At 45.5% G+C, this 15,231-nt stretch overlaps 1 protein-coding gene across 1 annotated transcript in view; it reads right to left on the minus strand.

Moving 5' to 3' along the window:
- Positions 1–643: 643 nt before the first annotated feature.
- The window catches only part of LOC311149707 (uncharacterized protein), a gene marked incomplete at its 3' end in the record, with an annotated part of 42,576 nt that continues 27,988 nt past the window's right edge, over positions 644–15,231 (minus strand). Inside the window, exons 2-3 of the mRNA XM_084186916.1 lie at positions 1,363–2,943; positions 644–1,105 (exon numbers count right to left, since the gene is read on the minus strand). Of these exons, the coding sequence (XP_084043042.1) occupies positions 644–1,105; positions 1,363–2,814 (1,914 nt within the window). The 5' untranslated portion in view covers positions 2,815–2,943. The remainder of the gene's footprint in view (positions 1,106–1,362; positions 2,944–15,231) is intronic.

The following is a 15,231-nucleotide window of genomic DNA, read 5'->3' on the forward strand; positions in this document are numbered from 1 at the left end:
TCAGACTGCTGCCCCCCAGACTGCTGCCCCACAGACTGCTGCCCCCCAGACTGCTACCCCCCAGACTGCTGCCCCTAGACTGCTGCCCCTCAGACTGCTGCCCCTCAGACTTCTGCCCCCCAGACTGCTGCCCCCCAGACTGCTGCCCCTAGACTGCTGCCCCTCAGACTGCTGCCCCTCAGACTTCTGCCCACCAGACTGCTGCCCCCCAGACTGCTGCCCCCCAGACTGCTACCCCCCAGACTGCTGCCCCTCAGACTGCTGCCCCTCAGACTGCTGCCCCCCAGACTGCTGCCCCTCAGACTGCTGCCCCCCAGACTGCTACCCCCCAGACTGCTGCCCCTCAGACTGCTGCCCCTAGACTGCTGCCCCCCAGACTGCTGCCCCCCAGACTGCTGCCCCACAGACTGCTGCCCCTCAGACTGCTGCCCCCCAGACTGCTGCCCCCCAGACTGCTGCCCCTTTCAGAGGTGTGCTAAGCAGAGAGAGGGAGATGGGAACAGAGGGCTGAAGAAGAGAGGTATGGGCTCATACTTTGGGCAGCAGTGTGGACACCCTTAAAGTTGCCTGTTCTTTGTCCTTCCCTGCAACCCTGCCTCGTGGTCTCACACAAGGAGGGTGTGTTTGTGCTTGCGTGTGCGCTCTACTGCCTCTTCCTCTGCTTGGAGCCGTGAGGTAAATCAGTGGTCTTGTCAATCCCAGTAGTTCCAGTGGAAGGGAGGAGGTCGGGGGCAGACCATCGCCTCTTGCGTGGGCGTGGCTGCTCCTGGGTGAGGGGGTCTGCAGGGGGAGGAGGGAGAGGAGGAGGGATGAGAGCAGGGGAGGGATGAGGAAGAGGAGGAGGAGGGGGAGGAGGGGGCATATCCTCCCTGTGTGTGCAGGCCCCGGCCCGGGTGTGTGTGCGGTGGCCCCGGGGGGCTGCGCGTGTGTGTGAGTGTGTGTGTGTGCGAGGTGTGTGTAAGGGGGTGAGGGCCAGGCAGATGTCTCCCTCGCTGAGCTGGCGGCAGGATAGGCCGTAGAGCTGGGAAGTTCTCTGGGGACAGCAGGAAGACCAGCCACGGTCACGCACGAAGAATGGGTACTCCACCAGAACCGTCAGTAACTCCTACATGCACAGAATAACAACAACATATTCACAACAGTGCTGGCATCTACACAGTTTTTACTAAGGAGATTAATTTCAATTCATGATTTGAACAATTCTTGTTAAATGGAAATGTGTCATATGTTTACCTTACATGATTGGAGTGGATTAAAAACGTTTGCTTTACTAGTGAATGACCAGTGCCTTTTATAATTAAATATAATTTATTGTCTAGCAGTGACTCAAATAGAAATATAGAGGATCGATGAGCCCCTGACCTGAGTGTTGCGGTCTGTGAGGAGGACCTGCAGGTGGTTGAAGCCGTGTGTGTTGCTGGGGGCGATGAGCAGCACGGTGCAGGTGCTCAGGTGGAACTCTGGGGAGGTGTCGGCACTCCTCAGGAAGTCCTCTGTCCTCAGCTCCTCCACACGCTTCAGACGACCCCCCACCAGCTCAATCAGAGAACCCTTGGCAAAGTGAGGTAGGAGCGCTGGGGGGATGTGGTGGGGGGCAGGGGGTGAGGCGGTCATGTGGGGAAGGAGGGGGGAGGCAAGGGGACGTGAGTACTGCTGCCCAGGGGAGAGCTCCCTGCTGTCTTTATCTCTGTCTCTCTTGCTGTCTCTCTGTCTGATGTCTCTGTCTCCTTCATGTTCTCTTTCTCGTTCTTGTTCTTGCTGTCTGTCTCTCTCTGTGCTGTGGCTGTTAGACTGCCCTTGGGTTGAGTGCTGTGAGTCCCTCATGGTGTTCAGGCCATACAGAGAGCTGCCTGAGGGGCTGTACAGTGGGTAGCGCTGAGCCTGGGCCTGGGGACTGAGGTGGCTGGGCTGCAGGGTGGAGTACACAGACCTCAGGGAGTAGTAGATATGGGCCTCCGCCACAGAGCCCCCCAGGGGGTCCAGCAGCTCCCCTCTCCCTGCCCGGATCTCTGCCCCATAGGGCTGGGGACTGGTGGGAATCAGGGTGGGGGTCCCAGCCTTTGGCGTCCCGCGGGGGTCCCTGTCCTGCAGAGAGGAATGTGAGTCAGGGCCCTCCGGAGGTGGCACTTGGAAATCTCTGAAAGGTTGGGAACGCACTGTGGAAACCTCCTGGTGTCTCCTTCTCCCGTTGGCATGGGAACCGTGGGGGCTGCCGCCCAACCTGGCACTGCCGCTGGGTTCGTTCCCGTACTCTCCTGAGGGGGGTGCCACCCTAGATGCAGAGGCAGTCCTGCTGCCCAGCCCATCTAGCCCGTTGGGCCTCTTGCCCGGGTACCTGTGTCTGCCCTCAGTCAGGGAGAGGTCAGGGAGGTAGAGAGAGGAGCTGTAGTCCCTTCGGCCTGTGTTAAAATTGGACCACATGTCTCTGGAGTCAGCAGGGAAGGGGCTCTTAAAGGAGGAAGAGGATGAGGAGGGGGGTGGCAGGGTCAGGGGGATTTCACCATGGAGCCACCTGGAGTGATGGGGGAGGGGGGCGGAGGAGGGGTAGGCCAGGTGCCATGGCAGGGGAAAGGGGATACCCGGGGATGGGAGGGGGGGTGGGATAGAGGGTAGCAGGCTGTGGCGGTTCGTCTGTGGCGGTTCACTCTCCCTGCCCCCCTCCCCCCTCCCTGAGCTGCTTGCGGGCCAGGTCCTGGGGGGCGTAGCGGGCGGTTTGAACTCGTCCAGGGGGGGGCGCTGGTCGGCCGAGCCATGCCGGGACTCCCTCTTCTTAGGGGGGAGGCACTCTTTGCCGCGGTCGGGGCTGGGATTCATGGGTGGGCGCCAGCGGCGGCGGGCACGGGCCCCCTGTGTTTGGGCGACGTCTAGGTCACATGGGCCTCACGGGAAAACAAGGGGCGCAGAGAGAAGGGAGGGCCTCGACACGACATCACTGTCAGATCACTGTGACCAGAGAGACAGGGGGAGGAGGTGAGAGGGAACAAGAGGAGGGAGACAAAGGGAGAAAGCGGGGGGGTTGCGGGGGGGGGGGGGGGGGGAGAGACAGAGAGATTGAGTGAAGTGTGAACATATCAGAGTGAAATGTGGACAGTCTGTCAGGCCTAGCTGTCAAGAGTTGTCAGGACTTACAAACAAACGCCAGACACAGATACAGGCAGAGAATGTTTTCTCTCGCCTGTGCACATGCTGTAATCCTTTGGAGGTTGGGTTGAAAATACAGCAATGCAGATGTTATTGATCTGAGCATGGAGTCTCTGATGTCAATAGAACTTCAGACAATCAACCCCAACCCAAACACCTACACTATCAACTCCAGTTTACCAACTCTTGCTCACAAACTCCAGCTCGAGATCATTGTAGTTGCTACACACAATAATGACATTGCTGGTAATGTGGCGGGACTGAAACTACCCAGTTTACTGGTCTCGTTCAAGAAGCACATGAACTCCCACAAGTGTTCTAAAAATACGCCGCGCCTTGTGCGAACAGTGCAGTTCGGAGGCAGTGCAGAATAGCTGTAAAAACACACACGCTGTATAAACTCCCAGCAGGAGACTTTTCATCTCTCTCTCTCTGAGGATGGAATATACAGATATGATTTATACTATTCTCAGGAAGCGCCTCCCTCACACCCCTGAGGGCTGTTCCTCTATGTCCTATTTACTGATGCAAGTACACACGCACACACACACTTACTTAAGCACAGATGGAGGCAAGCACACACACATGCACGTACACATGCAAAAACTCACAAACTCACACACGCAGACGCACACGCACCTGCACACACACACCCTCCTCAGGCTGCTATAACTCTATCTCACTCCCCCAGCGATGGACAGAGCTGGTCACCACCCACCCTAAGCTGAGAGGAACACTGTTGATATCACCACAGGGGTGGTGTGTGTGTTGAAGTGAGAGTATGTGTGTGTTTCCCTGTACACAGTGCCTTCAGAAAGTATTCACACCCCTTGACTTTTTCCACATTTTGTTCTCTTACAGCCTGAATTTAAAATGGATTACATTTAGATTTTTTTGTCGCTGGTCTACACACAATACCCCATAATGTCAAAGTGGAATTATGTTGTTAGAAATGTTTACAAATTAATAAAAAATGTAATGTTAAAATGTCTTGAGTCAATAAGTATTCAACCCCTTTGTTACGGCAAGCCTAAATAAGTTCAGGAGTAAAAATGTGCTTAACAAGTCACATAAGTTGCATGGATTAATAGGGTTAATTATGATTTCTGAATGACTACCTCATCTCTGTACCCCAAACATACAATTATCTGTAAGGTCCCTCAGTCGAGCAGTACATTTCAAACACAGATTCAACCACAAAGACCAGGGAGATTGTCCAATGCCTCGCAAAGAAGGGCACCTATTGGTAGATGGGTACAAAAAATAAAGCTGACATTGAATATCCCTTTGAGCCTGGTGAAGTTATAAATTACACTTTGGATGGTGTATCAATACACCCAGTCACTGCAAAGATACAGGCGTCCTTCCTAACGCAGTTGCCGGAGAGGAAGGAAACTGCTCAGGGATTTCACCATGAGGCCAAAGGTGACTTTAAAACAGTTACAGAAAAGAAGGAAGCCTGTACAGAATAAAAATATTCCAAAACATGCATCCTATTTGCAACAAGGCACTAAAGTTATACTGCAAAAAATGTGGCAAAGCAATTTTTTGTCCTGAATACAAAGTGTTATGTTTGGGGCAAATCCAATCCAACACATTACTGAGTACCACTCTCCATATTTTCAAGCATAGTGATGGCTGCATTATGTTATGGGTATGCTTGTAATCGTTAAGGACTGGGGAGTTTTTCAGGATAAAAAAGCACATGCAAAATCCTAGATTCAGCCTGCTTTCCACCAGACACTGGGAGATGAATTCACCTTTCAGCTGGACAATAACCTAAAACACAAGGCCAAATCTACAATGCTTACCAAAAAGACAGTGAATGTTCCTGAGTGGCTGAGTTACAGCAAGACCTGAAAATGGTTGTCTTTTATTTATTTTATTTATTTCACTTTTATTTAACCAGGTAAGCCAGTTGAGAACAAGTTCTCATTTACAACTGCGACCTGGCCAAGATAAAGCAAAGCAGTGCGATAAAAACAACACAGAGTTACATATGGGGTAAAAAAACATAAAGTCAAAAATACAACAGAAAATATATATACAGTGTGTGCAAATGTAGCAAGTTATGGAGGTAAGGCAATAAATAGGCTATAGTGCAAAATAATTACAATAGTATTAACACTGGAATGCTAGATGTGCAAGAGATTATGTGCAAATAGAGATACTGGGGTGCAAAAGAGCAAAATAAATAACAATATAGGGATGAGGTAGTTGGGTGGGCTAATTTCAGATGGGCTGTGTACAGGTGCAGTGATCGGTAAGGTGCTCTGACAACTGATGCTTAAAGTTAGTGAGGGAGATAAGAGTCTCCAGCTTCAGAGATTTTTGCAATTCGTTCCAGTCATTGGCAGCAGAGAACTGGAAGGAATGGCGGCCAAAGGAGGTGTTGGCTTTGGGAATGACCAGTGAGATATACCTGCTGGAGCGCAGACTACGGGTGGGTGCTGCTATGGTGACCAATGAGCTAAGATAAGGCGGGGATTTGCCTAGCAGTGATTTATAGATGGCCTGGAGCCAGTGGGTTTGACGACGAACATGTAGTGAGGACCAGCCAACAAGAGCGTACAGGTCACAGTGGTGGGTAGTGTATGGGGCTTTGGAGACAAAACGGATGGCACTGTGATAGACTACATCCAGTTTGCTGAGTAGAGTGTTGGAGGCTATTTTGAAAATGACATCGCCGAAGTCAAGGATCGGTAGGATAGTCAGTTTTACGAGGGGATGTTTGGCAGCATGAGTGAAGGAGGCTTTGTTGCGAAATAGGAAGCCGATTCTAGATTTAACTTTGGATTGGAGATTCTTTATGTGAGTCTGGAAGGAGAGTTTACAGTCTAACCAGACACCTAGGTATTTGTAGTTGTCCACATACTCTAGGTCAGACCCGTCGAGAGTGGTGATTCTAGTCGGGTGGGCGGGTGCCAGCAGCGTTCGATTGAAAGCATGCATTTAGTTTTACTGGTGTTTAAGAGCAGTTGGAGGCTACTGAAGGAGTATTGTATGGCATTGAAGCTCGTTTGGAGGTTTGTTAACACAGTGTCCAATGAAGGGCCAGATGTATACAAAATGGTGTCGTCTGCGTAGAGGTGGATCTGAGAGTCACCAGCAGCAAGAGCGACATCATTGATATACACGAAGAAAAGTGTCTGCCCAAGAATTGAACCCTGTGGCACCCCCATAGAGACTGCCATAGGTCCAGACAACAGTCTAGCAATGATCAACAACCAATTTGACAGAGCTTGAAAAATGATGATCAAATGTTGCACAATCCAGGTGTGGAAAGCTCTTAGATACATGTTTGTCATTTAGCAGACACTCTTATCCAGAGCGACTTACAGTTAGTGAGTGCATACATTGTTTTTTTATGTTTCATACTTGCCCTCCATGGGAATTGAACCCACAACCCTGGCGTTGCAAACATCATGCTCTACCAATTGAGCTACATCCCTGCCAGCCATTCCCTAGACGACACTGGGCCAATTGTGCGCTGCCCCATGGGTCTCCCGGTCGGCTACAACAGAGCCCGGATTCGAACCAGGATCTTTAGTGGCACAGCTAGCACTGCGATGCAGTGCCTTAGACCACTGCGCCACTCAGTGATACATACCCAGAAAGACTCACAGCTGTAATCGCTGCCAAAAGTGCTTCTACAAAGTATTGACTCAGGTTTGTGAATACTTATGTAAATTAGATATTTCTGTACTTCATTTGAAATAAATGTGCAAAAATGTCTAAAAACATGTTTTCACTTTGTCATTATAGGGTATTGTGTGTAGATCAGGGAGAGCAAAAAATATATTTAATCAATTTTGAATTTAGGCTGTAACACAACAAAATGTGGAATAAGTCAAAGTATGAATACTTTCTGAAGGCGCTGTATATCAGAGCTGAGCAGCCTTGTTTCATTCAGTTCCACTAATTCTTCTCCAAACTTTCTATATGAGCTGCTTTGATGTGACTGCTCCACCGCCCCACCAGCGCAGCTCCCGCCACTGTTACTGCCACCGCCACACGCCGCCCGCCACCCGCCAGTCCTCCCCAACACTTTGTCATCAAAGTCTGGCATTCTCTGGATTTATGGTGCTTTCAAGACAACTGGGAACTCTGATAAAAACAAGGTTGAATCATGATGACGTCAGTGATCTTCAGGTTGGAGCTCTAGAAAGAAGCCAGAGTTCCCGACTTGCAATTCCGAGTTGGATGACCATTCAAAAAGTATTTTCCCAGTCGGAGCTCGTTTTTTTTCAGAGTTCCCAGTTGTCTTGAACTCACTGAAGTCTGAGATTTCCAAGTTCCGAGTTTCCAGTTGTTTTGAACGCGGCAGAAGTCATGCTGGATTGACAGCATGGCCAATGTTGAATGTTTATCCTTTTAAGCTTGGAAAAGAGACCCTTAAACCTAGACTTGGACCACACACCCACTCCACTGAATAGCAGGCTAGTGAATGCTTTGCAATGCTTGCAGTTAGCCACTGATTCCTTCCAAACCACTCATTGTTGAATTTGTGATTTCCAACTTGTTGTGTAATGTTTATGTCCAATGGCCGATGAGCCCGATACGTTTTATCTATAATTTCTCTTCATTATTTCTCTTCATATGACAAGGATTGACAAGGATTTGCCAGTAGCTTGTCGACTTGATTCATGATGATGACTACTAGCTTGATCTGCTAACATGATCAGTCCAATCAAAGCTACTGTAGATATAATGTGATTTGACGTTATTTTATCTGTGGCCAATGACCTTGAGCCTTCTTGGATGGGCACTTCTAATGTAACTCTATGGCAGCACCTAAGGGGCTTGAATTTTTTAGGTCTACCTGTAGATTTTGTGGTGATGTAGTGTCCCCATGAGTGACAGAACATTGAGCCAATCACGGCGCAACTAGAGAACATTACCAACCCCTACGCTCCGTATTTTCCACCGGCTTCCCCACCCACCACAGGAAGCACTGAGCTAGGCTGAAACACCTGCATTTCGGAGCTACCTTACTCAAGAAAGCAAAAAAGTGATGAAGACTGTTGGAAAAGCATTCCTCATGAAGCTGGTTGAGAGAATGCCAATAGTGTGCAAAGCTGTCATCAAGGCAAAGGGTGGCTACTTTGAAGAATCTCAAATATAAAATACATGATTCCATATGTGTTATTTCATAGTTTTGATGTCTTCATTATTATTCTACAATGTCCCACCTGCCCTGAATGATGGGTCGCCTCTGCCCGCCACACTGTCGCCATGGAAACTGAGTCCACACAGGGAAGAGAGATGGCAAACTGTCGCTCGTCAACTACTCAAACTACAAAAGAGGGTTGGAGCAGAGCATAGTGGAGTGTTCAGTTGTTTCAGTGTAAAGACTGCTGCTTGGTTCAATGTCAATCAATCACTCCATATGGATTAGAGATACACTACTCCAGGAATTGACTTAAAGGCCCAATGAGTTTTTATTTCAATATCAAATAATTTCTGGGTAACAATTAAGTACCTTGATGTAATAGTTTCCCATTACAATGTAAAAAAAAACAACCCCATCTCAACCAAGAATTTTGCTAGCATTGTCTGGGAGTGGTCTGAGTGGGGAGGGGGAGGAATATGTAATCTGAAAATGACCTGTTATTGGCAGAGAGGTTTGGGACTCTCTTTGTTGTTGGTTTATGTTAACATATTCTGCCTGGTGATGTCACCAGGTAGGCCAAAACCTGTTGATTAGAAGGGCCTGTGTAGATTGTATTTTCAACCAGCAACTATCAGGAAATAACCATTGATAAGATTTCTGACCACTTTTTTAGTGTTTTCATTTAATCAGCTGTCTTACAATATGATAGAAAACACAAAAAAATCATAATTTTGACTGCACTGGGCCTTTACGTGTTGATGGAGTGGTTGGACAGTCTGGGATATATTGAGGGTTGAATTGGAGTAGAATCAACAGGAATTTAAAATATTTTTATTGAAAAGCACAACAAACTTCTGTGGTGAAGCAACCACATTTTGGGAGAATCCCGATTTAGCCCATTGATGTATTGATATAGATGTCAATATGTAGTGATAAAACTAACTTACTGAAATAACTAAGGCATGCATGGGAATCTGACAGGTGAGGTTTTCACCCTGGAAAGTACCCAAACTCCAATCGTCTCCTAAGCGATTGTTAACTGTATAACGGTATGTATAGACCATTGTTGGTGAGAGAGAGATCTAAGTCTGTTTATCAGGAAGAAAGCAAGACTGCTCACTGCTATAGTACAATTTTGGTTTGCCTGACAAAATGTACTCTTGTTACAGAGAACAGTCATCCCCAAAATAACACGGTAATACACTGGTGCCAGCTAATCCCATTAACCAGAGCCAGAAGGAGTAAAGAGGCCAAGTCAAGTCAGTTCCAATGTCCCTGCCAGGCTTCCATCCCACAGCAGCGGAGTGACAGAGGGAACATTTATGCTGACTCTGATGCTCTCTGAGGAAAACCTTTACAGATTCACTCTAAAGCTGAAGAAAACTCTCTCACCTCCCACACAGGAGAGCTGAGAAGGCACACACATGCTCACGCTCACACTCGCTCACACACACAGGCACGCACACATAGAGATGCAGAGACACACATACATACACACACACACACACACACACACACACACACAACCTTATCGCACAGCAGTGTGGTTGGAGTGTTGTGGTAATGTTGAAATAATATTGTGAGACTGTTACAGTAACTGCCACTCATTTGAATGAAAGGGACAGTCCAAATCTGTTGCTTCTACGTATACTCAAAGCATGTGTAATGCATATCAAGAAATACAAATCCTAGAAAATGTGGATTTCTAATCAACTTAAACAAATATCAACAGGCTTTGATGTCATTGAGGAATTTGTGAATTGCAAAAGTGAAATTTGTGAAATATTTTCAAAATGCCTCTCCCCCTCTCCTCCTTTCCATCCTCTCCCTCTTCTATCCACCAGTGATGTAGTGGTAAAAAAATAGGTGGGTAAACTCTGATTGCCGGCCGCAGTGAAAAAAGTAACGGCCGCTATTTTTCTGCAAAAGGTGGGTAAACTGTCAAGCAAAAAAAAAAGCGTGGGTAAACTGAGTTTACTTGAGTTTACCGTCCACTACACCACTACTCTCCACAGGAAATACACACAGTGTTGTATTAACCTAGTGTCCTGCATAAGAATGAGACAGTCCCTCCATTCAGCATCTGACCACAGAGAGGAACAAGAATGACTCAGCTATTCCACCTCCGCCATAAGCAAGTAGATCAACAGCTGCGACCACACCAATACATCTCCACTCCCACTCTGAAACAAGTTCTGTATGTTCATTTAAATACTTATCACAGTGAGTAGAGAGTAAATAATTTTAATTAACTCCAACAGTGAATTTGTTATTCAGCAAGTAGTTAATTTAATCCAGCTAAACAACATTTAGACATAAAAAGAGCAGTTGAGAACACAAGAGAACAGACGGTTGATGGAGTTGGTTATGCATGGATCTAAAGTACAGTAACTGACCTTAGAGCGGGCTGCTGACCAGAGTGTTGTCCGAGTGTTGGTGGCCATACATGCTGCAGTCATCCTGGGTCAACAGCCTAACCTCCAGGGGATCAAGCCCCTTTCCCCAGACTACTTCCTACTTTACCTCCACAGCACTAATAGAAACACCAGCAACAGCTACTAGTCACACCCTGTCACAGAGTGATAGATTTGTGAGAAATAGCACAGGCAAGCCCACCAAAGTGAGAATAACACTGAGAAGCTTTGAGCCTGCGCGTGTCAGTGTGTCAGCATGTGTATGAGCGTTAGTGCCTAACTGAGACTGTGTGTGTGTCTGTGTGTTTGTGTGTGTCTGTGTGTCTGTCTGTGTGTGTGTGTGTGTGTGTGTGTGTGTGCGTGTGTGTGTGTGTGTGTGTGTGTGTGTGTGTGTGTGTGTGTGTGTGTATAGGCTTGAGGAAATGAGTAATATCTAGCAGTGAGAAGCATGTCTGCTATGCAACGAGCCACATAAGCAGACCAGTTGCCGCTACCACCCACTCGCCTTACTGTGAAAGGGATGGACACACATACGCGCACACACGTGCACACACACACACACACACTATGATCCTTTAAACAAATATGATCTTTTCCACAATTCTACACAAGTGTGTCTTGTCTTCAATTAGCAAGAGAAAAAACATAGAGATAGTTGATGAGAGACTGAGGAGGGACAAGGGATAGTCTCATCTCACCCACTCTCAGACCCAGGCTTTAGCTGCTGCCTCTGATTCAAAGCTAAACCTCACATCTCTCTCACTATCTCTCTCTCACACACACACACACACACACGACCCAGGGAATGCATTGAACCCACAGTGCAATGATTCAAGCCGTGAGAGGCTCCCTGTAGTATTGTGTAAAGTAGCTGAACCACTATGACGACAGAGATCAATGAGGAAGGCCATTCAGTGTCTGAATTGATTCTCTATGATATCTAAAAACAAATTAGAACACGTAAAACACTAACAGATATCTAAGACTAGAACTGCCATTAAATTATTTGTCATGCTTATGACCACTAAAACAAGCATAATCTCACAGCTCACTCACAAAACTGCGCGCTATCTCGAACATACCCACGTACGCGTGCATACTCACACAAACACACACACGTCCGCACACACACACACACACACATACACACAGATGTAAGGATTGGGGAAAACCCAACCTGCAAGATGTAAAGTGTAGTTTTGCATACCATCATACATGCACAGAATCCATCAAAAACGTCCATGTATAATGTACTAGATCACACAAACGTGGACACTGCTTTAAAGGGGAAAAGACACAGTGAGATTTGTCTGTCTATAGCATAGCTAACATTCACACCATTACCAATGTGTTATAAATTCTGTAGTTTATAATCCCCTTACGCTTTGGTAGAGGTGGCATGCAAACTTTCACAATCTGTTAAATGCTATTTTCATAATATAATAATTATATTTCATAATATAAGTTCTCCATCAAACAGGAGTTCCAGGGCACGTTCTGTGGCAAGACTGGTCAGCGGCTCAAGCCCAGCAGTGCCTCAGGTCAGGTCATGGTCCGCCAGGAGACAGCAGAGCCACGAAGCGCCCCACAGGCATCGGAGCAGTAAATACACACCTACACCTATTTAATAATTATTATATTTATTATTAATTTATTTTACCCTCAAGAGTTGCTGTGCTCCATCGGGTTTGGCTTTGGAATGTTAGCTGTCACAAAAGCATCAGGTATTGCCAGAGAGACAGACACATCCATTTGATTGTTTTTTGAGAGGATTTGTGTGTTCCGTTTATTTCTTTATTACAACACCTCGAAGTGATTATTACCCCCCTTGACAGGGCATGTACTCCAACTAGTACATTTCCGTCTTGATCTAGTTGGTCACAATTTTTTTATCAGAGATTTCATAAATGTTTATTTTGCTTAAAAGTGTTCAAGTTCGACTGACATTTGAAAAGAGCTTCCCTTCCAAACCTCATGAATGACAATAATTAAAACAGGTGAAGGTTTTAAGTTTCAGACCATGGAAGTAACATTTCAACATGGTTTTGAGGGTCTTGATTGTACAATGCAAGTTTAACTGCACTCCAGGACTCCTATGGATCAGGTTAGTGTATATGAGGAAGAAGGAGATATGTTTTTTTTATACAACTTTACATCATTGTGATTCTTTATGAGCCAAAAACCTTTTTATAAAAAAGAAGAGTACTTTACTGAAAGTCGTGCACAGGAGGCACTGTTTCTCTACGATAGAAGAGAATGTATGAAAATGTATGCACTCACTAACTGTAAGTCGCTTTGGATAAGAGCATCTGCTAAATGACTAAAATGTTAAATGTAAATGTATATAATAATTCACTCTCAGAAGTCGAACCTTAGGCAGATGAGGCCGTTTCATAAATGAGCAGCTAAACCCATTCTGCTATGATATAGTACTGTATATACTGTAGTATTACTCTTCTTCTTTTGTTTTTAATAAATAACCTAAATAATTAACGTGTAACCACAATTGACAAGAGAGAATATGTTTTTAGCAAGTACTGAATGAATTGGGACTTTTTCAGTCCTTTTAATTGTTGCTAGTTATTTATTAATGTATTTATTGGAACAAAAATTTAATAAACCGTGAACTACAATTATAAGAGATGTTAGATATCGCTGAGTAATACATCTTAGGGCAAATACAACTTTACTTAAAATTCTATGAACTTTTATTTTGAAAAGCAAAAGCAGCCATTAAATAAATACTGTGTAGACCAGCGGATGAAAATAATAGTGATTTTGATGTAACATTCCTTTCACAGGTAAAGGGAAATAGACATGGTGAGATTTGTCTGTCTGTCTAGCATAGCAGACATTCACACCATTACCAATGTGTTATATGTGATGTAGTCGATAAATTAGTACCGTACAGATACAGTGAACAAAAATTACCAATGTGTTGACTGATACAGTGCCTTGCAAAAGTATTCATTCCCCTTGGCGTTTGTCCTATTTTGTTGCATTACAACCTGTAATTTAAATGGATTTTTATTTGGATTTCATATAATGGACATACACAAAATAGTCCAAATTGGTGAAGTGAAATAAAATAAAAATAAAATAAAAATAAAATAATAATAATGGAAAAGTGGTGCGTGCATATGTATTCACCCCCTTTGCTATGAAGCCCCTAAATAAGATCTGGTGCAACCAATTACCTTCAGAAGTCACATAATTAGTTAAATAAAGTCCACCTGTGTGCAATCTAAGTTTCACATGATCTGTCACATGATCTCAGTATATATGCACCTGTTCTGAAAGGCCCCAGAGTCTGCAACACCACTAAGCAAGGGGCACCACCAAGCAAGAGGCACCATGAAGACCAAGGAGCTCTCCAAACAGGTCAGGGACAAAGTTGTGGAGAGGTACAGATCAGGGTTGGGTTCTAAAAAAATATCAGAAACTTTGAACATCCCACGGAGCACCATTAAATCCATTATTAAAAAATTTAAATAATATGGCACCACAACAAACCTGCCAAGAGAGGGCCGCCCACCAAAACTCACGGACCAGGCAAGGAGGGCATTAATCAGAGAGGCAACAAAGAGACCAAAGATAACCCTGAAGGAGCTGCAAAGTTCCACAGCGGAGGTTGGAGTATCTGTCCATAGAACCACTTTAAGCCATACACAGAGCTGGGCTTTACGGAAGAGTGGTCAGAAAAAAGCCATTGCTCAAAAGAAGAAAAGAAACAAACACGTTTGGTGTTCACCAAAAGGCATGTGGGAGACTCCCCAAACATATAGAAGAAGGTACTCTGGTCAGATGAGACTAAAATTGAGCTTTTGGCCATCAAGGAACGCTATGTCTGGTGCAAACCCAACACCTCTCATCACCCGAAAACACCATCCCGATGTTTTTCATCGACAGGGACTGGGAAACTGGTCAGAATTGAAGGAATGATGGATGGCGCTAAATACAAGGAAATTCTTGAGGGAAACCTGTATTAGTCTTCCAGAGATTTGAGACTGGGACGGAGGTTCACCTTCCAGCAGGACAATGACCCTAAGCATACTGCTAAAGCAACACTTGAGTGGTTTAAGGGGAAACATTGAAATGTCTTGGAATGGCCTAGTCAAAGCCCAGACCTCAATCCAATTGAGAATCTGTGGTAAGACTTAAAGATTGCTGTACACCAGTGGAACCCATCCAACTTGAAGGAGCTGGAGCAGTTTTTCCTTGAAGAATGGGCAAAAATCCCAGTGGCTAGATGTGCCAAGCTTATAGAGACATACCCCAAGAGACTTTCAGCTGTAATTGCTGCAAAAGGTGGCTCAACAAAGTATTGACTTTGGGGGGGTGAATAGTTATGCACGCTCAAGTTTTCTGTTTTTCTGTCTTATTTCTTCAATAAAAAATATTTTGCATCTTCAAAGTGGTAGGCATGTTGTGTAAATCAAATAATACAAACCCCCAAAAAATCAAATTTAATTCCAGGTTGTAAGGCAACAAAATATAAAAAATGCCAAGGGGGGTGAATACTTTCGCAAGCACATGTATTACAATTTCTGATGATAATGTGCT

This window comes from Coregonus lavaretus, assembly GCF_964263955.1.
Source record: "Coregonus lavaretus genome assembly, chromosome: 22".
NCBI lineage: Eukaryota > Metazoa > Chordata > Actinopteri > Salmoniformes > Salmonidae > Coregonus > Coregonus lavaretus.